The sequence below is a fragment of the Myotis myotis genome, unplaced genomic scaffold (genome assembly GCF_014108235.1).
Source record: "Myotis myotis isolate mMyoMyo1 unplaced genomic scaffold, mMyoMyo1.p scaffold_m19_p_9, whole genome shotgun sequence".
NCBI lineage: Eukaryota > Metazoa > Chordata > Mammalia > Chiroptera > Vespertilionidae > Myotis > Myotis myotis.
The window spans coordinates 63,050,116-63,077,566 of NW_023416401.1; the positions used below are offsets into that span (position 1 = coordinate 63,050,116).

Consider the following 27,451-nt stretch of genomic DNA (forward strand, 5'->3'; position numbering starts at 1 on the left):
GCCTGGTGCCAGGACAGGGGGAGCCACCTGAGGTCCCCACACTCCCACACACACTCCCAGCCCAGCACCAGGGTGAGGGGCACACCTTGAGGTCCCCCATCAAGCCCTGCGGGCAGGGGGCACAGCCTCAGGTGCCCCGTCAAGCCCTACCAGGTGGAGGGCACGGCCTGAGGTCCCCTGGCCTGGCGCCAAGGTGGAGGGGGCATGGCCTGAGGTCCCCTGTTAAGCCCCATGGGGGTAGGAGATGGGGGGATGCAGCCTCAGGTCCCTGCTGATTGCTTGTTAAGACTCGTTATGGAAACTCGGCCTCCACTGTGGGTGCAGCCATCTTTGTGGAGGAGTGACAGTCGATTTGCATATTCCCTCTTTATTATATAGGATATTTAAACATGAGGTCACACTATAGATCAGGGGTGGGCAAACTTTTTGACTCGAGGGCCACAATGGGTTCTTAAACTGGACCGGAGGGCCGGAACCAAAGCATGGATGGAGTGTTTGTGTGAACTAATATAAATTCAAAGTAAACATCATTACATAAAAGGGTACGGTCTTTTTTTTTTTTTTTTTTTAGTTTTATTCATTTCAAACGGGCCGTAGTTTGCCCACGGCTGCTATAGATCCTAGTTTACATTTGCTTTTTTATGTACAAATATATAGCGAATATTTGTTCTTTGGAAGTACATACAGAGCTAATGCCTGCTTTCCTACATTATATTCAAATGTGTGGTGGTACATAACTAGTCCCCTGCCTCTGGTACTTGAGTATTCCTAATATTTCACTATTACAAATGACCACCAAAATCCTTGCTGCACATATATTGTTCCACACTTGGGTAAGTATTCTATAGGATAAACCCTAGGAATAAAATTGCTGGGCCAAAGTCCATTAATTTTAAAATATATTAATAAACAATGAATGATCAAATTGCCTTCCTAAAAGGCTGTTATTGCTTTACACTTTGATCAATGAGAGTACTTTGTTGCCTTATGGTTGTGTACTTTTCAACCAGATTCCATGATCATTTATTCTGAATATCCTAATATCACAGAATTAAAGACTTTGCCCCGCTAGCTCTGTAATGTATTCCTTTATCTTTCCAAAAGCCATAAACAGCGGCTAGGAACTTAGCAACCAATTTTCTGCTGCAAATATAGCCTGACAAAGAATTTTTATGCAATTTCCAGATGAGAGAGGAGAAGTGTTGGGATTGCTGAGCCCTTTCAGGGGAAGCACCTTTGAAATGTGAAGCAGGGTGGCTGTATTTGCTTCCATCATTGGTTCTGCAACTCGGACCCTTGTTTAGTAGACAAGAGGACCTCTCTGTTGCGTCCTGCTGGAATCAGTGTCTCTAGTGCAGTGTTTCCAGGGTGTGATTCGGGCACTGGCTGCTTGTAACCCTCCAGATGCTTTTAGGTGATGCAGGACAACAGGTGAACGTCATGGCCAGAAGCCGAACAGCGCCACCAAGCTGACAGGCTGGCTCAGTGGTGGCTAAAGCCCACGCCCACTTTTCATTTTAACCCTAGTAACAAACATACGTAATGTTTAAGATTAGTTTCTCTTCAAGTTAAATATTACCACAAGGCTGATAACAAAAATCCTATCCCACCCCCAAGTCTCATCCCATGAAGCAATAGCTAAATCTGTGATTGCCTCTTCAATCCTGATTACAGGTGTCACCTCAAGATATTCTAATTATACACCTTTCCATTAACTACAGCTATAGAAAAAAAGAATTGTTTTCCTTTCTTTATTCTCTACACACACACACACACACACACATACTCCAAGTTTCCACAAATAATTATGCCATAATTTTTGGTTAAAACGACGTGTTGATTTTACATTGTAATGACAATATATTATTTCCAGCTGAGCATTATAGTTTATGATGATTGTTTTTCTTATAATTTTTATTGTGTTGCCTTTAATTATCACCTCGTGTCTTATTTGCTCAGTTTTCTATGTAATAGCTCCACTTCCTCCCTAAATTCTCTACAGTCACCTCAGCTTTGTGCTCCCTCTAAGGACAGTGTAGTGTAGTGTAATGTAATATTGTCAAAGTGTGGTTCCTGGGCCAGCAACATCGCCATCAGCATCACCTGGGACCTTGTTAGAACTGTGGATTATCAAGCTCTACCCATGCCTCACTGATGATCCTCACTGATGAGCCGCTCTGAGGGTGGGGCCCAGCAATCTGGGCTTTAACCAGCCTTTCAGGTGATGCTGATGGGCTCTCAAGCTTGCGAACATCTGTATAATGGGTTTAAGAGCTTGGATACAAAACCCTAAGGCTGCCAGGATTCAAGTCCCAGCCATTCCACTCACTTGTGATGTAAGTTTCTGTGGCTCAATCTTGCCATTCATAAAATGGGGACAAGCCATCTCTCCCACATAGCTGCAAGCTGCATGGTGCTAGGCAGCATGACAAGCTCCAGTTTTTCTTGGAGATGGCCCTCCAGGCAGCCAGCTCAAGCTTCCATCCTTCAGTACCTCCAAGGCCCTCTGAAGCCCCCCTCTAAGACCCCTGTGTCAGCTTCTCTTCCCTTAACCCCCTCTCGCCCTTGCCTCCCTGTTATAACTGCCATAACCCCATGCCACCTCCAGCCCCCAGCCCTGCCTCATTTCCTGCTAACCTTTCACTGCCCATTAGAGCAGTCTCAGCCCCCTCCCAGATTCCATCCTCCCACAATCCTCCCTTCCACTCAACCCTCCCTTCCCAGGCCAGAGCCCCCTGCTTTCCCATGGAACCACCCCCAAGGCTGGTTCTCACCCCCTCAAGTACATGGGGGACAGTCCTTAGCATGACGTCCTACCTGAGTATCAGCTCTCTCCAGCTACCCCGCTGACGGTGTGCTTGAAATACAGAGAATGCTTGACAAATCCAGTCTTCACCATGGCCCTCCAGTCCCTGCCCCATGACAGCCTCCACTCCCCTCTCATTTCCCACAGCTCCTCCCAGCGCCCATCGCAGGGCCTCTGCACTCCTTCCTCTGACGCGGAATGCTCTTCTAGTAAATCTGCCTCTGGCTGTGCCTTTACTTCAGGCAGGTCTCTGCTCAAAGGTCACCTCCTCACCCCTGACCGGTTTGGCTCAGTGGATAGAGCATCGGCCTGCAGACCGAAGGGTCCCAGGTTGGATTCAGGTCAGAGGCATGTACCTTGGTTTCGGGCACATCTCCAGTGGGAGGTTTGCAGGAGGCAGCTGATCGAGGTTTCTCATCGATGTTTCTAACTCTCTATCCCTCTCCCTTCCTCTCTGTAAAAAATCAATAACATATATTTTAAAAAAAAAAAGGTCACCTCCTCAGAGAGGTTTCCCAAACCATCCATTCGAAAGCAGCGCCCACCCTGCTTTATTGTCCTCTGTAAACTAAGGTGGTTTGGAGTCACATAATCCCATGATGTCTTATTTTCTGTCAGTCCCGCGAGGCAGGGAGGGGCCCACTGAAAGGGCCTAACACCTCACTGTTGCCCTTCCCTTTCGCCTCCATTTCTTCTGTCACTAAATACTGAGCTCCAGCCATGTGTCTGACACATCTGAGGCTCCAGGGATATGGAGGTCGGCATGTTGGTTGAAAATGCTGAGCAGGGAGAGCTGAGCAGGGTCAGGTGGTGTGAAAAGCCCGGGTCTCAGCTCCAATCCAGCTCTGTGACCTCCTCCCTCAGTCTCTTCATCTGTAAAACGGAGCTAATGATAGTAACTACATCACAGGATGGGCATGAGAATTCTTGGTTCATTTCTGTGCCTGACAGATAGAAAACTTTAGTAAAAGTTGGCTATTAGCCATACCAAGAATAGGTTACTGCTGCAACTCAAGAAAAATAAAGAAAAAAAGCTCAAGCCAGCAACAATTTTGCAAGTAGCTGGTCCTTCTCACAGCATACAAAAGGATTTCACACCTTGTGGATATCCTAGACCAGGGGTCCTCAAACTACCGCCAGCGGGCCACATGCAAATACAAATATTGTATTTGTTCCCATTTTGTTTTTTTACTTCAAAGTAAGATATGTGCAGTGTGCATAGGAATTTGTTCATAGTTTTTTTTAAACTATAGTCCGGCCCTCCAACGGTCTGAGGGGCAGTGAACTGGCCCCCTGTTTAAAAAGTTTGAGGACCCCTGTCCGAGACCTTCAGACCCCGTCTCTTAAAATTCAGGTCAGGAAACTAAGCAGAAGAGAGACTCCACGGGCCCTGCTCAGCCTATAGGGCCAGTGACTGCAGGAATGGCCAGCCCTGCTGAGTACCAGGCAGCCTTTGGTCCTTCGAAGCTCTAAGTAAAGATATGGGTGTTCTGGTGGCAGGATTCTGTTTTTTCACCTTTTACATCAACTTTATTGCAGTATAATATGCATACAATAAAATGCTACCACCCAGAAAATTGCCTTGTGTCCCTTAGTTCTCAATTCTCACCCCAAAGATAACCACTGGTATAATTCCTGCCACCATGGTTCAGTGTTGTTTGACTTTATAATGGAATCATATATACTTTTTCCTCCATTTTTTATAGCTTTATTGAGGTGAAGCTGTAAAATTAATGTACATAAACAGCACCTATTGAAAGTATTGAAGTGTTTTAGCACATGTCTCTTGAAACTATTCGCACACGAGAATTTCAAGATAACAAATCCATCACCCTGAAAAGTTTCCTACACCTCTGTATTCCATCCCTGCCTTCCCACCCCAACTACTGATGTGCTTTATGCCACTACAAACTAGTTTTGCATGTTCAAGAATTGTTTATTAGAATAATCCAGTATGTTCACTTTTGTGCCTGGCTTCTTTTACTCAGTGTAATTATTTTGATTCATTCATGCTATTGTATCAATACTTCATTCCTTTTTTTCCCCAAGCAGCATTTCACTGAGTATTTTTCCATTGATTTTTAGAGAGGGTGGAAGGGAGGGGGGAGCCAGACAGAGAGAAACATTGGTGTGAGAGAGACACATCCATTGGTTGCCTCCCGCATGCGCCCTGACTAGGACCATCAAGTCTGCAACCTAGGTACGTGCCCTTGACAAGAATTGAACCCAGGAACCTTCAGTCCACAGGCTGACACTATCCACACTGAGCCAAACCGGCTAGGGCTCCATTCATTTCTTGATAAACATCAGAGTTCAATTTGGGACTCTAATGGGAAAAGCCACTGTACACATTCTTATGCAAATGTATTTGTGAACATAAGTTTTCATTTCTCTTGGATAAATACCAAAGCATAGAATCGCTGGGCCATAGGTAGATGAATAAAAAGCTGCCAGATTATTTTCCCCAAAGTGATTGTACAATTTTACACTCTCACCAATTGGCTGAAGTTTAACATCAATTTTGTTCCTGGCTTCTGTACTTGTTCCCTCTTCCTTAAATGCCTTTCCACTAGTTGTAGCATGGCTGGCTTCAGGTCTCAGCTCGATGTCATATCTCACGGAGACTGTCATAGATTGAATTGTCTCACGCCCAACTTCAACGCTACCCAAATTTGCCTGCTGAATTCACAAGCCCCCAGTACCTTAGCATGTAACATATTTGGAGATAAAGTTAAAGAGTCCATTGGGCTCCTAATCCGATCTAATTTGTGTCCTTGAGGAAAAGATATCCCAGGAAAGGTTTTGTGACGACACAGTCAGAAGGCAGGCCATCTGTAAATCAAGTAGAGGTCTCAGGAGGAACCAAACCTACCAACACTTTGATCTTGAACTGCTAGCCCCCAGAACTGTGAGAAAACAAATTTCTGTTCAGCCACGAGTCTGTGGAATTTTATTATGGGCAGACCTAACAGACCAATACAGAGGCCTTTCAATCACCATTTTGCAACAACAATAATTGATCCGTGTAAGAATCATCAATGAATGCTGAAAGTCTGATGAAGAACAGGTTAGTCTCAAAATATCTTCCCATAAGATGCTTAATAGCTACAAAGGGAAAAAGAGTTAACTTTTCTGTGGAGTATCGTGGCGGACACCACCTTAATCAAATGATCAAAGTTAACATCACCAGCATTGGAACAAATCAACATCATGTGCCTCCCATTGTGATTCATTGAGAAGCCAACTTTCTGTGGTATTCCTGACAAAATGCATAACCTGAATCTAATCATGAGAAGACTTCAGACAAATCCAAATTTAGGGACATCTACAAAATAACTCTCCAACACTCTTAAAAAAGCCAAAGGCATGAAAGATGAAGGGCTAAGTAATCGTCCTTCCAGAGTAAAGGAAGGTAAAGAGACATGACAACTAAATGCAGCAAGTGATCCTCAACTGGATCCTTGGGAATACCGTAGAGGACATTATTGGGACAATTAGCAAAATTTAAATATGGAAGGTGTATTAAGTAAAAGAATCATATTATTAAAATAGCTGATTTTGATAACTGTACTGAGATTATGCACGAGAACATCCTTGTTCTCAGGAAATACACACAGAGCATATGGTGATAAAGGGACATGATGTCTGAAACTTACTGTAAAATGATTTAGGGAAAAAACCAAAATTCATGTTTTACACTCATATATACACAAGAGAAACGTGATAGTGAGAATGCAGCAAAATATAACAATTTGTTATTCTGGTTGAAAAACATGAGAATTCTTTACTATTCTTGCAATTTATACATAACTTTGAAATTTTACATATAAAAGAGTCTTTAAGTGATCACACTATCACAATGGCCTGTCCCCAACCCCCAGGAACTCTTTAGCTCATTCTTTTTCTCCACTACACTTCTTGTAAAAAGCTGTATCGTGTCTTTAATAATACCTATTTTTCTGTATGCAAGGCCCTGTCCTGTTCTAAGTGCTTTAATAGTACAAGCTCAGTGAATCCTACAATTATTGTTATCTTACAGACGAGGAATGGAGACACAAGAAAGTTGATTAACTTGCCCAAGGTGACCTACTTGATTTGTCTCACCTGGCACAGAACCTCAATTAAGATAGAAACTGTTGTTCGCTGCTCTTTAGCGACTTAAAAAGAGAGCCTAGCACATTACAGGAATTTAATAAGTACCTGTAGATTCAGTTAACAAACATTGGGCATTTACTAGGCACTGGGGTACAAAGCAGTGAACAAAATATTTAAAAATCCTTGCAACCCTGGAGGTAAGGCTCAGTCTTATTTTGCAAAAAGGAAAATGAAGCTCCAATCTGAGAAATGATTTACCGAAGATAAAGGGATTAATTGGAGGCGGGGTGTCGATTCCAAACCTAGCCCGGCGGTTCCCAGGAAGAAGCTATTATAAATCCACCAAACCGACCAATCCTGTCAACCAATTCGTATTTATTACGCGCCTACTGCGTGCAGATCATCCTCGCTCAGTACAGGCGGAGAGGAGGCTGCGGTGCGTGCGCGGCGGCGGCGGCGGCGGCGACCCGGGGCCGCGGCGGATCGCGGGAATTTGGCGCCTACGTTTGGAGTCTGGCTGTTCTCGCCTGTGATTGGGCCCCGTCTGCGGCTGCTCCGTCGACCTCGGCAGAAAGCGTTCGGCTCGGTGCTCGGCTGGCCTCCGGGGCATGGGCCACCAGGAGCCCCCGCTGGCCCGAGCGCCCGCCGAAGGCGCGCCTTATGTAAAGCGGTTATGTAAAGGGCTCAGCTGGCGCGAGCGCGTGCGGAGCCGCGGGAGCCCGGACGCCGGGTTCTCCCCCGCGCGCGCCGCGGCAACCTCCGGGGCCGCACCAGGTTCCGGCGCACGCCCGGCGCGGGCCGTCGGCTCCCGCGCGGCTCGGTACCTAAGGCAGCCCCGGCTGGGAGCGCACCATCCCCAGCCCGAGACTCCTGGGGGGAAACCCGCCGTCCGGAAGTGGAGGGGCTCCGGCCAGGTAAGGGCGCGGTCTGCGGAGGAAAAGTAAGTGCTCGGGCTGGAGCTCTCCCCACCGCCTCGGGCCCCGGGGAACGGCCCCGGGCCCCGGACCTGGCGCACGCAGGGCCGCCGAAAGTTTAAGCCGACGCTCTCCACCCGCCGCCCTGGAGACGTGGGTCGGTCTGCTCGGCTCCGCTCGGACTTAATTCAATGGACGGTTTACACGCTGGAGAACACTAGGCGGGAAGCAGGGAGGGGGGATCCCACAGGGAGGCGGGCAGGAAATAAGATTTCCACAGTCTGAGTGGCTTCTTAAGGCGATTGTAATAACTCGTAAAGTCTGCGAGAACTTGTTTTTCCTACTCCTAGACGATCAGTTAACTGGGAAGGTGGTGGGGGTGTTGCTTTTTCTCCAGTTCCCCTCCGAGCCACGGCCTGTGGTTTCGTCTTTCCCGCTTTCCCCTCCCCTCCCGGGTTCCAGCAGCCGCGGTGGCTTCCGTCTTAAAGGGGCCGCGGCGGCCGGAGGAGGAGGAGGTGGGGCGCCCTCTGGTCTGCGTTCCCTGCCTCCGCGCCTCGGCCTGGTCGTTTAACCGATTCTTTCACCCGCAGGTCACAACCCAAGCACCCGCTCCTCTGCGTCCCGGGGCCGGACGGAGGGATGAGGCAGGGGGGGGCCGGGCAGCGCCGTTGCTGCTCCCCCCGCCGCCCGCAGCCATGGAAACGGGGGAGGCGGACGGCGCCCGCCGAGGTACACAAAGCCCCGAGAGGAAAAGGCGAAGCCCAGTGCCGCGGGCGCCCAGCGCGAAGCTGAGGCCAGTGGCTGCGGCCCAGGCCATGGATCCGGTGGCGGCCGAAGCCCCCGGCGAGGCCTACCTGGCTCGGCGGCGGCCCGAGGGTGGCGGCGGGTCCGCGCAGCCGCGCTACAGCCTGGTGGCCGAGATCGGGCGCGGCAGCTACGGCGTGGTTTACGAGGCCGTGGCCGGGCGCAGCGGGGCCCGGGTGGCGGTCAAGAAGATCCGCTGCGACGCCCCGGAAAACGTGGAGCTGGCGCTGGCGGAGTTCTGGGCCCTGACCAGCCTCAAGCGGCGCCACCAGAACGTGGTGCAGTTTGAGGAGTGTGTCCTGCAGCGCAACGGCCTAGCCCAGCGCATGAGCCATGGCAACAAGAACTCGCAGCTTTACCTGCGCCTGGTGGAGACCTCGCTCAAAGGTAGGAGCCCGGCGGACCGGGACCGGGACCGGCCCGCCCGCCCGCCCGCCCGCCCGCGCGGGGCCGGGACCCGCTGCTGTGGGCGGCTCGGCCAGAGTGACCTCGGGACCACTGGGTCCTGTCACCCTGGGCCCAGACACACCCTCCTCTCCCTCCGGGCCCTGGCGTTGGGGCCCGCGTCGCAGCCTGGGACCCAGAATGGTCCCTGGGACGGACGTTAACTGGTATTTTCATAACAAGCGCTCGCTGAGTTCTAATCATTGTCTCAGTAAGTGCTCAGTGCGTGCGAGCCATTAAGGAACGACTAGTACTTTTAAGATCGGGAGGGGAGGGGGGAGGTTGGGTTCAGAGTTGGTGGAAGAACTGCATAAGCCCCCTCCTTCTCCAGGGCCTCTCCTCTTTCCCCTCCCTGCCTGGTTCCAAATATCCTCACGGCCCCCTCCCCCAGCTCCACCCCCCAAACTCTTGCTTCCTACTCTTCCTTTTCCTCCGAGACCGCCAGCCCGGCGTCCCGGGGCAGTCCGCAAGCTGCCGGCTTTCTGGCCGAGTCCTCTGGGCCCAGCGGAACAGTTAACCCCCAGGTGGGCCCAGAGCTCTCACATCACAATATCTAACGTCTTTTTCGCCCACTTTACATTCTTGAACGGTTTCTTAATCCTCAGAGGCTGGCATGGAAGTGGTTTTATTTACCGGAAAGACTGGGCTCAGTGAGGCAGGGGGCTTCGCCTGCCTTGGGAAGGCAGTCCTGGCTTCCGAGTTTTCATTGCAGTTAGGGGGTGAGTCCATCCTGGGTTCTCAGCACTCACATCTTGCTCGTGCTCAGAGAGGAGAGGGCCATGGGCTAGGAGGGTCTGAGGTTATTCATCTGAGTCCCAACTAGGTCCTAATGGTCTTAGGTAAGTGACTTTAGGTAATAATTTTAGAAGTCCTTCCTCTTTCTATAAATGGTGAAATTAATGATTAGACATAAACAATGACGGTTAATCAGTTTATAAGGGAAGTCACGTTGTATTGCTGCTTTCTTTACAAACTTTTTTATAAATCAGGTGCTGTGAATCCAGATTTGTCTTGCTTCAAGGCCTAGATCCTTTCAAATTGGTAATGGTGCCCTCCCTACCCCAGGATGAACCTTTTAGAATGGAGAGGATTTGGGGTGGGTTTGGATAAGGCATTTTGTTTGGAACTTTTGTCTGACTTTAAGATCTTACAAACTCATCCCAAGAGAACTCCCTGTCCCATTTCAAGTCTTTGTTTGACGGTGGGTTGAGGGACATGATGACTATCACCTGGGATCCTTTTTCAAACTAGGCTTTCGCTTTATATGCCCATCCCTGCCCCATCCATCCCGAAAAGCACACGCTCCCCCCAGGGCGAATACACGTATTTGTTTTGAAAAGATTTTCCAGTAGATTCTTTTAGCTCACCTGTATCTTATAAGCTCTTCACTTGACTCTCAGACCCCTTTCTCTGAAATGAGTGGTCTGGTCATTAGCCTCCTGTTGACCAGAAGCCTTACTGATGTATTTTATACACTGTACTAGAGGCTGCTGCCCCGCCCCCAGGTCAAACGCCCAGACGGGACAATTTGCATACTATATCTTTATTGTATAGGATGCTTACAATAGAGTAAACTAGAAAAAAAAAGAAAATGTTATTAAGAAAATCATAAGAAAAAATAAATTTATAGTATTTATTGAAAAAATCAGCATATACAGTTCAAGCCCTTGTTCAAGAGTCAACTGTACACTAGTAAAACTTTCCCCACCTGGAGAATTTGTCACAACTCCACAGTAAACAGTGGTTGATACCATGGGCTTTGGAGTTAAACTCACTTTTATCATGGCTTGTCGGAACCGATTGCATGGGACTTGGGACAAGTTGTTTCAAGGCTGTGGGGAGCATTCCTTTATCCCTAAGATGACATCGGGTTGCCGTGCAGCCTGGGCGTGTCAGTAAGTGCCCAGATAAGGAGGACCTCATGGCCTCAGTAAGTTTAGGCTGTATTTTGAATCTTCTACCATCATCCCCTTTGAGATGGGCAGTGTTCTTGTTCAAGTCTCCCAAACTTGTTTGACCATGGAACACATCCCATTTCCTAGGAACACCTAGTTGACAGAAGCATTGGTATTTTCTTCCTTTGTGAACTAAAACAACTATAGAAAAGAAGTATGTTGCTTTAGGTCACTTAATATGTTCCTTTCAGTAGTTTGGAGTATTAATATATGAGCTTCTATTATGAGCCAGGTGATGTTCTTGACTCAGAGATGGAGCACTGAAGTGACATTGCCTCCACTTTATGAAACTCACATTGAAATTTACATGTCGTGTTAATTTAGAAAGCAGTAAATAGGCATCCAGGGTTTTTTGTTTATTTGTCCTTTGCTATTAATATTAAAGTGGAGAACACTTTTTTGCTATAAATATTTAAAGTGGAGAACACATACCCAAATTATTCCATTTTCCCGGCTTCAGCTTCCAAAGTTTAGCAGTCTTACTCTGCGGTGTGGTGCTGACTTTACAACATACTGATATTCAGGAATGTTAGAGCTGGAAGGTATTTTAGAGATAATCTGGCTCAGCTGTCATTTAAGGAGAAAATCCTTTGTAGCCACCCTTTCCGGTCTTCAGCAGTTTAGGGTAATTTTGAAACAGAACAAAAGGGTTCATCTGCCTTAAGGTCTCAGTTGAACCAACTCTACGTACAGGCACACCTCCTCCAGTAGGTGTGGTCCACATCATCACAATGGAGCCAGTCGGAATCTTTTTGCTGGTGGAGGGTCTTCAGTTGGTTTAAAAAAAAAGGGAAGCACAATGAACGAGGTATGCCTGTACTCCATACTTTTACTGAGTCCCTGTAGTGTTATTTAGGTCACTGTATTTTACAGGCTCTTCATTCTCAGACTGTCTCCTCCTTCACTATGGTTAATGAATGGTCTGGACTTGTCCTAAAGGAACTTAATTTGGAAAGTTTGAGGACCTGTAGAAGACTTAAATTCTAATCGGTCACAGGAGGAAAAAGCAGGTTGGCTCATTAACAAGGGCTTCCTACAGAATATTGTAAAGAATTAACAGGAATGAGAATCAGAAGTTGGCAGAGAAGGTGGGCCTGAAAGAAGGGAGCCTAGGACCTGTGGGTAGGTAGTGAAGAGAGAAGGTGGAATCATTTATTTCAGTTGGGCCAAATGGAGAGTAGTGTTTTCCCAACATTAGCATCAGCTCTCTAGTGAACGCTCAGAGGCATTTCTATAGTCTTAACAAATTATTTTGACACATAAATAATCCAATATCTAAAAGAAGAGGGCAGCTTTTAAATTCAGTTCTTGGTCTTCTCTAACCTTGTTTAATAGACTTCTGTGTCTGTCCTTTTCTCTCTGAACATACATGGAACAAGTCCTACCCAGACCATGATGTAGATAACAGAAGCTGCAGAGTCCATAGCGGTCTTAGGTGTCGATCTGGCTTTCTGTTTCACAGGGAAGGAAACTGAAGCCCATAAAAGCACAGGACTTGCCCCAAAGGAGTTAGTGGTGGCATTCAGGAGAGCCTCCAGGCGTTTAAACACCAGATTAGCAATCCTGTAAATTATTTGGTTAATGAATTAGTGTCTCTATTTAACTTTTAAATGCTAAGGCATCAACAGTTCTTTTTTTTTTTTTTTTAATATATGTTATTGATTTTTTACAGAGAGGAAGGGAGAGGGATAGAGAGTTAGAAACATCAATCAGCTGCCTCCTGCTCGCCCCCTACTGGGGATGTGCCCGCAGCCAAGGTACATCACCTGACCGGAATCGAATCTGGGACCCTTGAGTCCACAGGCCGACACTCTATCCACTGAGCCAAACCGGTTAGGGCAACAGTTCATTTTTATCTCCTTGTTTCCTTTGCTAAAGCACCTAAGACTAAATTCATGATTACTACCACTTAGAAGACAGCAGGCAAGCCTTGAGGTCAGTGTAAAACTCAGAAATTCTGGTGCTTTCTTTTAAAGTGCACATTGATCCTAAGGACAAAACAAAACAAACTAAAAAAACCAGGACAAACTCTCCAGGCTCATAAAACCAAATTAGAAAGCGAGGAACCTAGCTTATCCAAACTTGGTAAACAGTAGCTCTGCTTTACCAGTTATTTGATGTTTGCTGCTCTTGGGGTACCTTTAGGGGCTTGACACTGTATTACAAGAGGCACCACAAAGTTTCCTCATTCGGGCAGAAGACATATGCCCAAATGATCCCAGCGGAAGGTCAGGAGTGATGGGTATCCCAGAAAACAGTAGAGGTTCCCTGAGGGAGTATAGAAGCAAGGAGAAGCAGGGAAGGAAGTAGACTTTAGTAAGCTGAGGGGGCGGGGGTGAGGGGGAGTATAGTGAGGGGAGGGAGACCAGGGTCTTAGCAGTGGATTGGTTGTCAGCCTGAAAACTCCCCCCAGCCTGTTGATTGCCTCGGGAAACCTTGGGCTCAGTAGCAGGTCATCAGTGCCCAGGCCTCTACAACAGCGGTTGCCAACCTTTCGGACATCAAGGACCACCAGTGGTCTGCGGACCACCGGTTGGTGACCGCTGCTCTAGAAAGCAACTCTGAGTTCTCTGCTGTGCTTGGGGTCTCAGAGTTTAGGGAGTCCCCTAGTGAAGGCAGAGAGCTGAATGGTGGTCTTTGGCTTTCATGACAGTGACATAGGTAAAAGGCAGCATTAGGGGCCTTGGAAATTAATGGGATACAGAACACTGGTATTGACTTGGAGTCCAGAGGTGTTGGTTCCAGTTTCACACTGTTAATAAGAGCTAAAACTTACTGATTGCAGTGTGCCAGGTCTGTTCTGAAGGTTTTACACCTGTTAACTGATTCAGTCCCCACAACCACCCTTGGAAGTCAATACTGTAATTATCCCTATTCTACAGGTGAGACAACTGAGGCACTAACAGCGTGCTGCACTCTTGGGACAGGTGGCTTAAGTTCTGAGTGGTTCTGTTCTGGATCGTTAAGCGGGCAGAAGCATATTTCACACAGAAACCAATGGCTATTATTTAATTTTAATTATATATTGCCTTGGGAAACCTTTTTTAGTAGCCATTGGTTTCTGTGTGAAACCATTTTTAAGATCTGTAATCACCCCCAACATCTTACAGTAACAGCCCAAGGTCATTGAGACTTGGGACTAGAGCAGCCGTGGGCAAACTACGGCCTGCAGGCCGATTCTGCCCGTTTGAAACGAATAAAACTAAAAAATAAAAAGACCGTACCCTTTTATGTAATGATGTTTACTTTGAATTTATATTAGTTCACACAAACACTCCATCCATGCTTTTGTTCCGGACCTCCGGTCCAGTTTAAGAACCCATTGTGGCCCTCGAGTCAAAAAGTTTGCCCACCCCTGGACTAGAGGTTTGTCTATATCAGTGGTTCTCAACCTTGGCTGCACGTTAGAATCACCTGGGAATCTTTTTAAAATCCTGATTTCTGGGCCCCAGCCTCTGGAACTTCTGTTTCTTTGTTATGGGGTGGGGCCACAACATTAGTAACAAACAGAATTTCCGGAGGATGAGGCCCAGAAATCAGGATTTTAAAAAGATTCATTACTAATGTTGTGGCCCCACCCCATAACAAAGAAACAGAATTTCCAGAGGCTGGGGCCCAGAAATCAGGATTTTAAAAAGATTCCCAGGTGATTCTAATGTGCAGCCAAGGTTGAGAACCACTGGTCTGTACGCTCAGTATTTGTGGCACTGCTGATTTCTGTCGGTGCTTCTCTAAATGTCTCAGCTGCCAGGCACCCTTTACCTCCTTTCTGTTCTGTTCTTGAATGTCTTGGGACAACCAGGCAGACTTCTTTCTTGCTACCGTCCAACTGCCTTCCTTCTGTGTGCACTGGGGATTTTAGATCCCAGCCCCAGGAGATAGAAACAACCCTTACTTGAGAGCTTTGGTTAATTGGGCTTGCGTTGGGTAGGGCTTTTTATAGTATGTAAAAATTCTAGGAGAGCTTAGCTTCCTAATAGAACATCAGTTTATTTTTACCTCCAATATGGCCTTTGGGGTCCTTATGGCCAGAAGCTCTATTTAGTGACTCAAATTCTGGATGTCTTTAATTTACATGGCTGCATGCCCTATTCATAGCCTCTTAGACATTTGCCCAGGGTCACATGGCCATGGAGGTGCAAGCGTGGGGATGATGTTGACCGCAGACCTGGCTGTCTCCTTGTCCTTTCTTCTAGGCCTGTGGGTTCATAATTGGCCTCTTGGCTTCTGTGAAACACTGTGTTTCTCTGGCAGCCACCCTAAAGGGTCCATTCTCTAGCGCACAATGACATTGACTAATTTTAAGAAGTACTTTGAACACACCCTGCTGTGTTGACACTGGACCTCCCTACCCCCAACATCTTACAGCAGTGATGGTGAACCTTTTGAGCTCTGCGTGTCAGCATTTTGAAAAACCCTAATTTAATTCTGGTGCCGTGTCACATATAGAAATTTTTTGATATTTGCAACCATAGTGAAACAAAGATTTATATTTTTTATATTTATTTTATATATGTAAATGCCATTAACAAAGAAAAATCAACCAAAAAAATGAGTGTCATAGGTTCGCCATCACTGTCTTACAGTAACAGCCCAAGGTCATTGAGACTGGGACAAGAGGTTGGTCTATATCAGTGGTTCTCAACCTTCTGGCCCTTTAAATACAGTTCCTCATGTGACCCAACCATAAAATTATTTTCGTTGCTACTTCATAACTGTAATGTTGCTACTGTTATGAATCATAATGTAAATATCTGATATGCAGGATGGTCTTAGGCGACCCCTGTGAAAGGGTCGTTCGACCGCTAAAGCGGTCTCGACCCATGGGTTGAGAACCGCTGGTCTATATGCTCCTCTTTTCCTTGGGAAGACAGGCTAAGCTGGGTCCTTGTCTTCAGCAGCTTCTCAGAACTGAGATCTTCAGCTGTGCCACTTCTTTAAAATATGTTAATGTATAATTCTTAACTAATCAAGAACAGGGATGGCAGTAGTCAACAAATTTCAAACTTCATTTTTCTAGTTTCCTTTCTAATCCTTTTTCTCCAATATTACAATTTTATATTCTTTTTTTTAAACTTGTCATTAAACTTGCTTATGACATGTTTTTTTATTTAAGTAAATTTTGTTGAAGTATAACTGGCCTTTAAACTAAGTGGTAATCATAAATTAACTGTCAACTACTCTTGGGTAGTTGTTTCCAGTGCTTCCCTTTTACTGTGCTGTATGGATACTAGTTCTGGTTGTTTTTGGTGTTGGTGTATCTTTTTTGTTGCTAGTGGTGGTAGGGGATTTGTTTTTGTTTTTTTTGTCTTTTTGGTACTCTTCACTTAGAATAAATTGCTTGAATGGGATTATTGTGTCAAATGGATTGAGCATTTTTAAGATCTGTGACACGTATGCTGATCTAGCATCTCAGCATATTTAAGTCCAAATCATAATTAGTTCTCTATTGAAAAATGAACCTGAATCAGACTGTATGAACATTAAACTCCTTGGCAACATCCTATACATAAGAGTCTACTTAACAAGGAGCTTGGGTCGAAGTGGAAATAAAACATGTAGGTGTTAAATTCTGCTGCTGGCACTAAGAGGCAATAGTGGAGCTCACAATTAGAATCCAAGCTCACTGGCTGTGAGACCATAGGTAAGTTATTTAATCTTTTGAGGCTTAATTTCCTCACCTGTGACAGGGGGTATAATTATCATCTAAGTAGGTAGGGGTTTGGAGTAAGAAGAGAATTGGCTAGAGTCCTCTCTGAATTCTTCCTGTCCATCTCGTAACATGTGATAAGTCACTAAGTTCTATTGATTCTAAACCTCCAAAACCTCTTTCTCCCATCCTCTTTTCACCCCTCCCTTGCCAGCCATCAGTTCTTGGGCTTTCAAAACCTCCTGATGAGTATTCCATCTCTAACTCCTTATGCTTCCAGAGGGAACTGTTTCATCAATTCTCAGACAAGCTCTTTCACATGTTAACATCTCTGAAGTCAGAACTCGCCTTAGTCAATACCTAGCATGGTGTTGTCAGCAGCCTGTCGATCTTACTTAAATGGTATGTCTTAAAATCAATGATTTCTTAGATTCAATAAGCAGTATCTTTTCTAAAATAGATTAAGAACTTCTAGTTATTTCCCATGTCTTCCAGTTGAACTTCAAATCCTTTTGTCTGCCAGATACCATTTCTCATGACCTGACTCCAGCTCCATCTCCAGCCTCATTTGTGACTATCTCCTACTGCAGCTCTCTTCTGATTACCCCAGATTACTGGGGTCCTTCGCTGCAAACTCACACCCCACTGTGCTCTGCTCCTCCCTTCATCCTAGGAGACACAGCTCAAGGACCCTGCTTGCAATGATTCTCAGCCTGCCTCTCTCCTCCCCACCTTTCCCTGCTCCTCAGGCAGAATGACACCCTATTTCTTGTTCTCAGGTTTACCGCCTCTAAAACAGTGTCCAGTGAGATGAGACAGCTTACATAATGAGCCTTTAAAATTGTGCCTGGAACCCAGTGGACTCTCCCAGGTTAATTTACCTTGAATCCTTACAACCTCCAAATAACAGTCTTGCTATTTTCTTCCCTTCTGGGAAGCTAAATTTTTAACTCTCATTAATCTTATAGAAACTGTCCGATTATACCAAAATAGGGAATTATAAACTTAAGTAAAGTTCATTTTTTTCTATCTGTTAAAAATAAAACCTGTGAATTTCGTTTGGGGATTCTGCTAGTTGCTGCATGTGTCTATTCCAATTATACATCCTGAAACTGGGGAAGTCACCACAGGCTGGCTCGGGGACCCACCGGGACTACTGTGAGATGGACCTGTGCTAAAGCTCCATGGATCACCTGACCTCTGTAAGCCCCTACTCCGACTGGCGAACCCCGGTGACATTTTGGGGCCCAGGAATTAGTGTCATTTCAGGACACGTGTTTGGTAATTCCACAAAAGTTTGACCAGTTTCCCTTCTCCAATTCAGTCACCTTGGTAAATTATAAGACTAGGGCCTTGGCTGCTCAGAAGAGGCAAGTTCACTGGGGGATCAGGCAAGTGTTAGTAGGTTGGCATTCAAGCTGGTCCCATAAGGTACACGCAGATTGAGGGAGAGGATGCTTTTTAGATAGAGATCACCTAAAAAAAATGTGGTCTGGTCTAGCTATGAGTTTTGGCTATAGGCCTGTGAAATGTGATATGGAATCATGGACTTTCATTTTCTGATCTGTTTCATCTCTTGCCTAACACATGGCCTGCCGCACCAGATGTTGAAATCAGTGACTTCCTAGGACTAGGCTGAGATCTGGTAGGAATAGTGATGTTAGTGGTAGGCAGGATGTGATGCTCCAAAGTATCTGACACTTGGTAAAATGTATTTCGTGCCTGTGACTTAACTCACAGTAATCTGTGGAGTAGGTGTCGTTCCCATTTGGCGGATTACAAGGCTGAGGCTCAGAGAGGTTCAGGGACTTGCCCAGAGTTCTAGTCATCATGCCTCAGTCTCTCCATGTTTTCCTTTGAACGAAGAAACCACTCAGTAAACCCGTGGGACTCCTTGCCTTCTGGTCTGTGCTCTTCCTGTTACTTCAGCTCGGCCTGCTTCTTGAGAGAAATGCATGGAGTGCCACCCCCCTCCCTCCACCTTGCTGTGAGGTAGCTGAGAGGCCCACGTAGGCAATCTGCCTGAAGGAAAGGCCTGGGAGTCTGACCAGCCTCTTCGTGTGTGTTTTTGGTTTTTTGTTTTAGTGGGCTCCTGGGGACTCCACGTGAAAACATGCGTCAGCTTCTGGTGAAAGGAGCCTGTGCAAAGAAGTACCTTTTGTCGCCAGGACAAGTAGCTGCTTTCCCCAGTTTTCCATTCTGTCACGCTCATGGATGCTGTGTCTGATCCTAAGAGTGTTTCCTCTCCAGTGCTTTCCTCTCACTAAACAGCCCCTACCCCAATCCCGAACCGTCTCCTAAGCTTCGCTCACTTCCCAGGCTCTTCAGTCCTGGGTCCCATCTGCCCCACCCACCCACCCACTCACTTAGGGTATTCTTTCTTTCCCTGGATTCTCATAACCTGGGCTTACATAGTAGTCTGTTTTGCAGACTTGTTTTCTTTTTACTTTAGTTGCCATAGTTCCCAACTTTGTATATAAAATAATCACCACTCTCCACCCTTTCTTTCCCCACTGTTTCATTGAAAAAGTTGCCCTGTTTTCTGATGTGGCCTTTGCAGAAGGGATTTGATGTTTTTTTAATCTTTTCCTTTCTGGCTCTACCGCCAGCAGACATGTCTTGCTCCTGTTTATGAGTTTTTATTCTAGAGTCTAGATTGATTCAGGATTCAGATCACCACTTCATTTTATAGTGTTTTTAGATAAAGAACCTCAGCCCACTAGAGCCAATGACCTAGAAAGAGGATTATGAGATGGGAAACAACTGATTTTAAAAGAAAGAAAGAAACCCATCTGCCCTAAACTGGTTCTTCCTGTATTACTTTGATTGTGAGTGATTAAACAAACAAATTATATAATTACAGGGGAAATAAGGCCTGTCAGATCATGGTCAGAAACCTAAGGGTTTTGCCTTGTCAATTTTATTGCTTTAACCTAGAACTCCTAAACCACTGGCTTTGGTAGACTGCTCTGGTAATTTGGGGGCCATTTGGGTTGGAAAGGGGCGGGATACCCTGGATCACTATTTCTCTTTATAATGAAGTAAATAACTAGTAAAAAGAAACCTTCCAGGAGAGGCTGTATATAGCCCTCCTTTTTAGTAGAATGGAGACACCATCCTGGGGATCATAGGACTTGTCCTTAGGCCCTGGCATAGTCATGAATGATCCATGTGACAATCTTGGGCAGGCCCAGCCTCATCAGCTAGTTAAGACATCTGTCTACTTTAGGCTTAGCTTCTGGGGCACTGGTCGTTATCAAATAACTTCACATAAGGGCACCGTGGTGGAGGTGGAAGATGGCATAGAGAGGGTAAATGGTGACGGAAAAAATAAAATAATAATAACTAAAAAAAAAAAGAATATTGGGATTTGTGTGGAGATGCCAGTCACCAGCTTTTCTGGAGCTTCTATGGTTCAAAAGGAAAGACAGAACGATAAGATCTGGAGTTTCAAGCCAATACAATGTGATTCCACCTATACATCTACTTCAGACTCCACTGTTCCCACCAGACTAATATTTATACCTCTAGTCCATTTGTTCTTTGTTCTGTTAATCCATTCCATCTCTCAGCCTAGAATTCCCTTCTTTCTTCTCCCTGCTGATGTACAGCCTGTCCTTTAGGGGTAACTTAAGTCTTGTCCCTTCTCATTTCTTTAGATCTGGCAACTCCTACCTACCTTTGAAATAGTAGTAACCTCCTTTAAATCAAGCTTCATTAGAGATGGGGGTGTTGTGTACTCACTGTGATAGGTATATGGTGGGCTAGCAGAAAACTGATGAATTGGAGTGTGCCTCTGGAATAAACAGAATTGTAGTTCAGTTGTAGATGTATTGACAAGAATCAATATACAAGTTACAAAGAAGGGAGGGAAGGTCATTTGCTTGGCATGGAGTAACAAACATTTAACAGTCTTCTCACATGCTTTGCCTTGTCTCATCAGCAGCCCTGGGAGGTATGGATGATATGATGCTGCCTCTTTGGAAACAGTATAAAGAAATGCAATGGTTGCCCTGACCAGTTTGGCTCAGTGGATAGAGCGTCAGCCTGCGGACTCAAGGGTCCCAGGTCCGACTCCGGCCAAGGGCATGTACCTTGGTTGCGGGCACATCCCCAGTAGGTGGTGTGCAGGAGGCAGCTGATCAATGTTTCTCTCTCATCAATGTTTCTAGCTCTCTATCCCTCTCCCTTCCTCTCTGTAAAAAATCAATAAAATATATTTAAAAAAAAAGAAATGCAATGGTTTCGCAGTCAAATGGATTTGAGTCTGTGAATTCTGAGTCTCTATGAGCCACAGGTTCTTCATTTTATAAGATGGAGCTGTCTCCTTCTACCTCCTTAGGTAGTGGTAAACATTAAGTTGAATGTCAAATGCCAGTGCAGGCCTCTGTAAGTGGTTACATGTGGCCATTTACAGGTGAAGAAGCAGGAGTAGAAACTTGGAAAGGTAAACTGCATTGCCTCCTGGCTGTTCACCCAGTCAGCAGTAAAACAGAGTTACAGCCCAGGCACCCTTAACTCCAAATCCAGGTGCTTGATGCCAGTCCCTGCAGCCTGTGTCATACCATGTTTTGTCCCTTCACTCATCCTGTGTGAGTAGAGATGGGCTGGCTGTGTAGAGTTGGCTCATGCCAATTTTACTGGTCCTCCTGGATTGGAGCAATTGTCACCACTGTCACTTTTAACTTTAATAGACTGCATTCCTATAGCCTCAAGGTGGTGTGAATGTGCCCATCTCACTCAAGCTCTTTCCGGTCTTCCTTTGATTTAGGAGAAAGGATCCTGGGTTATGCTGAGGAGCCCTGTTATCTCTGGTTTGTCATGGAGTTCTGTGAAGGTGGAGACCTGAATCAGTACGTCCTGTCCCGGAGGCCGGACCCAGCCACCAACAAAAGCTTCATGCTACAGCTCACAAGCGCCATTGCCTTCCTGCACAAAAACCACATCGTGCACAGGGACCTAAAGCCAGACAACATCCTTATCACGGAGAGGTCTGGCACCCCCATCCTCAAGGTGGCAGACTTTGGACTAAGCAAGGTCTGTGCTGGGCTAGCCCCCCGAGGCAAAGAGGGTAATCAGAACAACAAAAATGTGAATGTGAATAAATACTGGCTGTCCTCAGCCTGCGGCTCAGACTTCTACATGGCCCCTGAAGTCTGGGAGGGACACTACACAGCCAAGGCTGACATCTTTGCCCTGGGCATTATCATCTGGGCAATGATAGAAAGAATCACTTTCATTGACTCTGAGACCAAGAAGGAGCTCCTGGGGACCTATATCAAACAGGGGACCGAGATCGTCCCTGTTGGTGAGGCGCTGCTAGAAAATCCAAAGATGGAGTTGCACATCCCCCAGAAACGCAGGACTTCCATGTCTGAGGGGATCAAGCAGCTCTTGAAAGATATGTTAGCTGCTAACCCACAGGACCGGCCTGATGCCTTTGAACTTGAAACCAGAATGGACCAGGTCACATGTGCTGCTTAAAATTCAGGGCAAAGCATCTTGGTTGTTTTTAAACTAGGTGAGTGTACTCTTTTTGTTGTGCATGCAGTCTTCCTGGACTGGATTGGTCACCCTGGGCTCTGGGGCGGGCCCTTAGGGAACTGGGAAATGCAGGATTGAAGAGATCTACTAGTAAGTGCTTGTTATCAAAGATCCCCCAAGTCTTGATGAGATATATGGGATTATTTGAGTATGAGTTGGAATGTCTAGAAGTTTTCTGAGTGGAGTTGCATTAGAGTTGAGTTCTTACATTTCCATGTTTTCTCATTAATTAATAAAGGCTTACTGTAGAAAATGTACAAAAGGGTACAGGCAATTTTTTTCAGAGGATAAATGCCATCCCTAATTGTATCCCTTCTACTTGCACATCCAGTTCTACACAGTTCAGATCATGCTGTGGTGAGTTACAGCTTTATTTCCTGCTCTTTCACTCCATGCTAATCTGAGCATTTCCCCATGTCATACTTTGAAAGTATGGCTTTCATTATATGTACCATAATATAGCCATTTTCCTACTCTAGATACCAGAGGGTTTCTCCATTCTTATACACTGTAAAGACTGTGAGTGAGGATTCTTACCTGGAAGGCTTTGCTTATGTACATTATTGCCCACATTTATTATGAGCTCTCCCTTGTCAAGTACTGTGCTAGGCTCTGGGGTAACAGTGGTAAGCAACACCAGAAATTTACCCCATCCTCATGAAATTTGCAGCCTAGTTGGGGAGACAAACATTACTCAATATTTATTAGAGTCTCTTTGCAACAAATGAGAAGAGTTAAGGAAAACTGACCTTTCGGGGGATGGTGGCCAGAGGCAAGAGTAGGAAATTGGAGGCAAGGAGGAGCATTCCAGGTAGACGATCTAGCCTCTGCGAAGGACCTGAGGCCAGAGGGACCTTAGCACATTTGAGAGACTCCACCAATTTGGGTGAGTGGAGACCATTGGGTCAGCTTTATTCACACTAGTAAGGAATGTTGTTGAACCGGCATTTGTGTGGCACTGTGGATAAAGGAGTGCCTTGATCTTCAGGGCAGAGAATTAGCTAGACAACTGGCCAGATGTGGAAGTAGAAGAAAGTACTAGATGTGGGAGATTAACGGCAGAATATACAAATGCTAGCTAGTGTTCTGGTCAGATTTGAATTCTTTTCCTTAACAGAAATCTCTGTGGGAAGGGAATAAAAGAACACTGACCCATATTTGCTAGGTATTGTCACATGTACCATTTTGTTTCTCCTTTGCAACTCTATATCCTACTAAATTAAAGGCAGTATGTCTTACTCATGCCACTCCTTTCTTTCGCCCTTTTTCTTAATATTAATATGGCAAGCTGGAAGTAAGCTACTCTTACATTTTGCTGAAGCCGTGAGATGAGGTGATGGAGATGGGGCTGATCCTGGTGGTTGGTCAGAAGGAGGGGGGGGGGCCTTAGCACATGAGACACAGAGCTTTCCATCATCTGGGTGGGTTTTTAGTCACCCTCCTTTCTTTTCATCACCCTCAGATTTCTAGTTGGACTTGGTAAATACTGTGTTGAGCTGATTGCATCTGTAGTGCTCTCACTGAATTTATTTCTAGAGTGAGTCACTTGCTTTAATTGTTCCATTCCATGAACATTTATGAGTACCTTCCAGATGCCAGGCCAGTCCTGCCCAATGAGGAAGAGAAGCATGTTCCCTAAAGCTAGATTTGGCCTAATACCACGTTAAAACCCCCAAAAGGGTTGGCTAGAGAGTGTTTTAATTGTATTTCATGCTGTCACTTCCCATTTCCATCTCATCTTTTTCCACTTTAAAAAACCCCTTAGAATTCAAGTTTGCCCTGGAATAGGAAGAAAGTTGTCATTGGAAGAGGGACCTGAATTTGGGTTAGGATTATGGGGTTGTCACAACTAATTGAGATCATGACTTCCATTTGGACATCCACACTTGAGATCTGTGCTGTTTCGCAGGGCAAAGTGTAGCTAAATAGGAGTGATGCCTGCAAGTAAGAGAAATAGGTGACTTTGAGAGGAGAAAAAGTTAGGTACATGGTGTCCCAGGCTGACAGCTAATAAAGACAGCACAGTACTTGATCTTTTGGTTCCTATTTGAGTGTAGCTCCTGCCCAAGGTGGGCACTTAGAATTATGGGCCTGGGCCCAAGTCTGTGTGACCAGGTGCTGAGCCTTGTGTTAAAAGTTTCAGGTCAGTTACGCCCTGGCCGGTTTGGCTCAGTGTTAGAACGTTGGCCCACAGAATGAAGGGTGGTCTGGGTTTGATTCCCAGTCAAGGGCATGTACCTGGTTGCAGGCCTGATATTGACCTGGATCGGGGAGGGGGGGTGTGTGCAAGAGGAAACCCATCAATGTGTCGCTTGCATTGATGTTTCTCTCTCTTTCTTACCCGCTCTCCCTTCCAATCTCGAAAAATCAGTGGGGGGAAAATATCCTCAGGTGAGGATTAACCAAAAGGTTCAAATCAATTATGACTTGAGCTCTATCTGTCTGGCTAAAATTGGGAAGGTCTATTGAGTCCAAATACCTTTTTCTCCCACTAGGCTTTATAGAAGGAGAAGCTGATTCCATATATTGACTTATTGGGAAACTATTTGGCAGAGATGATTTTAGGCACAGAAGATACATTAGTGAACAAAACAAATTCTTGCAATTGTGGAGACATTCTCGTAGGGAGACAGATAACATAGGTGATATGTTAGAAAGTACTAAGTGCTGCGGGGGAGGGGTGTAGACAGGATAAGGGAGATCAGAATGCTGGGAGGACAGGTGGGGCTGGAGGTGTGTTTTGAAGTAGAAGAGATGGGGTGGGTCTCCTTGAGACGGTGACATTTGAGCATTAAAGGTTAGGAGTTTAGGGAGTGAGTCATGAGGATTTCTGGCAAAAGAGCATTCCAGAGGAAACAGCCAGCATAAAGGCTTAAGGGTGATATAGTAAACCGAGGAGTGTAGGAAGAAAGCCTAGAGAGGCAACTAGGAGTCAATTAGAATAGGCCTTATAATGATGGATTATATCTTTCTTTTATTTGTCGTTTTTTGACATTGCTTAATAGTCAATTAGTAAGGATTTTGGCTCTTATTCTTGGATAAGATAGAAACACATTGGTGTGTATTCAGGTACCTGATATGTAATCTTTTAAAAGGGTCACTATGACTTCTGTGCTAAAAGTAAGCTATAGGGTTGAGCAAGTGAGGGGATGAGATGGGAGGCTACTGGAATAACCCAGGTGAAAGGGAGCGGGGGAGGTGGTGATTGGATTTGGGGTGAGTTTTTGAAGTCAGCCAACAGGATTTCCTGCTGGATTGAATATAAGAAAGGAATTAAGGATGACTTCAAGGTTTTGGCCTTGGAAGCCATTGGAAGGATAAAGTTACCATCAGATGAAATTGGGAAGACATTAGGAGGAACAGGTTTGGCTGGAGAGTTAGGTTTTAGTCACCTGAAAGTTTGGAATTCCTATTTTGAAGCCAACTACAGAGGTAGAATGGACAGTTGGATGAATGTGGAGTTCAGAGAGGAGGTCTGGTCTAGAGATAAAATTTAGAGATGGCCAAGGTACTACAGTGAATATAGAGAAGATTCAACTGAGTCTGGGCCATCCAACGTTGAGATTGGGGAGAAAAGAAACCACGGATTGGAGACCTGGATATGGTCTCTTGGAAGCCAGGTGAGGAAAATACCTCAGGAGGAAGAAGTAATCAGCCATGGCATATATGCTGGTCGATGGAGTGAGATGAGGACTGCAGATGGACCATTGGACTTAACACCTGGGAAGGCCTTAGTGCTCATGAACAGTTTTGGTGGCACATAATGGGGAAAACCATTAACTAGAATAGGTTTGAGAGGGAATGAAAGAATAATTGGAGACAGTGAGAGAATAGAGCAATGTCTCTATTGTTTGAGTTTTTGGTCTGTTACACTTGATACCGAGGACGCCAGAGAGCTTTTGTTTTAGGTTTTATCTATGGATATTTGTGATATTAGAAATTAAAACATGTTTTAAATGTTCCTTTCAAGTGAATATAAATACTAGCTAGATTGACTACATGTTAACATAAGTATTATAATTTATGAAAAAAACTATTTTCAATGAAACAGTAGAATGGCACTGTTTTATAGTTTTGCAAATCTCTTTAGTATCTGCCTTAATAGTCAGCTGGATTCTCATATATGCTTCTGTATTATAACCTGGTGCCATGTCTCTCATCATGAAACTTCTAGAAAACTCCACTATACACTTAGGAGAGAATGAAAGGGAAAAGGGAAATAAAGTCTGAATGTTATGAAAAAGTTTATTAGTTTCATGGATTCCCAAACTGCACACCACACTTTGAGAACCAATAGTGGTATTGATGACTGTTCCTGAGGAATTTTACTGGAAGGGGAGCTGAGAAGTAGGGGGCAGCTGGAGACCAATGAAGGCACGGAGTTTGTGTCTGGATTCCTGGCCTGCTTTTCTATTAGACCTGTTGTTGTGGCTCTGACTCTACTGCATATAGGAAACATACTTATCCCCAGTACCCGCACCAATCTAGGATTGTAGATTTCAGAGTAATATTTAAATCAGGGTTACATGATTTTAGTGTTTTGCAACAATGAATGGAAATGTACTTTGAGTTGGAAACAAAGGTTTCCTCTGAAAGGTATGTTGCCTAGTGGATTATCTAGGATTGAGTCCCATTTCTGTGGTTTACTGGCTATGTGACCTGAGGCAAGTTATTTTATCTCTCTGGGTTTTATTATCCATAAAATAGAGTGGATCATATTTATCTTATTGAGGTTGTTGGGAATCACAAGAAGTTGTGAAAGTGCCTTATAAAAACTGCCTAAATGAAATGTTAAATGGTAGAATTTTAGATATGTACACTTCGACTTGAGGTAGAAGTGTGTTTTTTTTGTGTGTTTTTAAGGCAGTGGTCTTGAGTGGTTGCCTTGCCTCTGATGATTACCAAACAGATTTTTTTCCTAAACAAAGCTGTTCTCGGCAACTGTTCAATGACTTGTTTCAGAAAAATTATCTATTTTTAAAGATTGCTTAATGATGGATTATATCTTTCTTTTATTTGTCATTTTTTGACATTGCTTAATAATTCCTAATGGTTCCTACCAGCCAGCCACAAGCCTTATCCAAAGTGAGAGCCAGCCAAATTCATGTTCCAGGTGCCACCACCCACTTGTTACCAGGGAAGTTATGGATGAGGGAATCTGCATTCATGGCCAAGTTTGCTGTCTAATATACAAATCTTGGTTACTAGGGCCTTTCAAAGCCAGGGCCTTTGAATGCTG

General features: G+C 45.2%; 1 protein-coding gene and 1 long non-coding RNA gene across 11 annotated transcripts in view; one reads left to right on the forward strand and one right to left on the reverse strand.

Annotated features, from left to right (window-relative positions):
• Positions 1-550: 550 nt before the first annotated feature.
• Positions 551-7,322, reverse strand: LOC118662600. The gene is made up of 2 exons (XR_004969805.1): positions 5,302-7,322; positions 551-1,523 (listed from the first exon to the last, which is right to left on the reverse strand). It is a non-coding gene; the product is annotated as an uncharacterized LOC118662600 (long non-coding RNA).
• A 24-nt stretch (positions 7,323-7,346) lies between these two features.
• The window catches only part of STK35 (serine/threonine kinase 35), a 42,571-nt gene continuing 22,466 nt past the window's right edge, over positions 7,347-27,451 (forward strand). For 8 of the 10 annotated variants that reach the window (XR_004969800.1, XR_004969804.1, XR_004969801.1 and 5 more), the window contains exons 1-3: positions 7,347-7,815; positions 8,406-9,006; positions 21,440-22,189. Coding sequence is in view for 3 of the 10 variants with exons in the window: in XM_036321162.1 (XP_036177055.1) it covers positions 7,510-7,815; positions 8,406-9,006; positions 21,440-22,152 (1,620 nt within the window). In the remaining 7 variants the exon portion in view is untranslated. Of the gene's footprint in view, positions 7,816-8,302; positions 8,331-8,405; positions 9,007-21,439; positions 22,190-22,450; positions 22,570-27,451 lie in introns of those variants that run through there. The other 2 variants (XR_004969799.1, XM_036321164.1) reach the window with 2 other exon arrangements.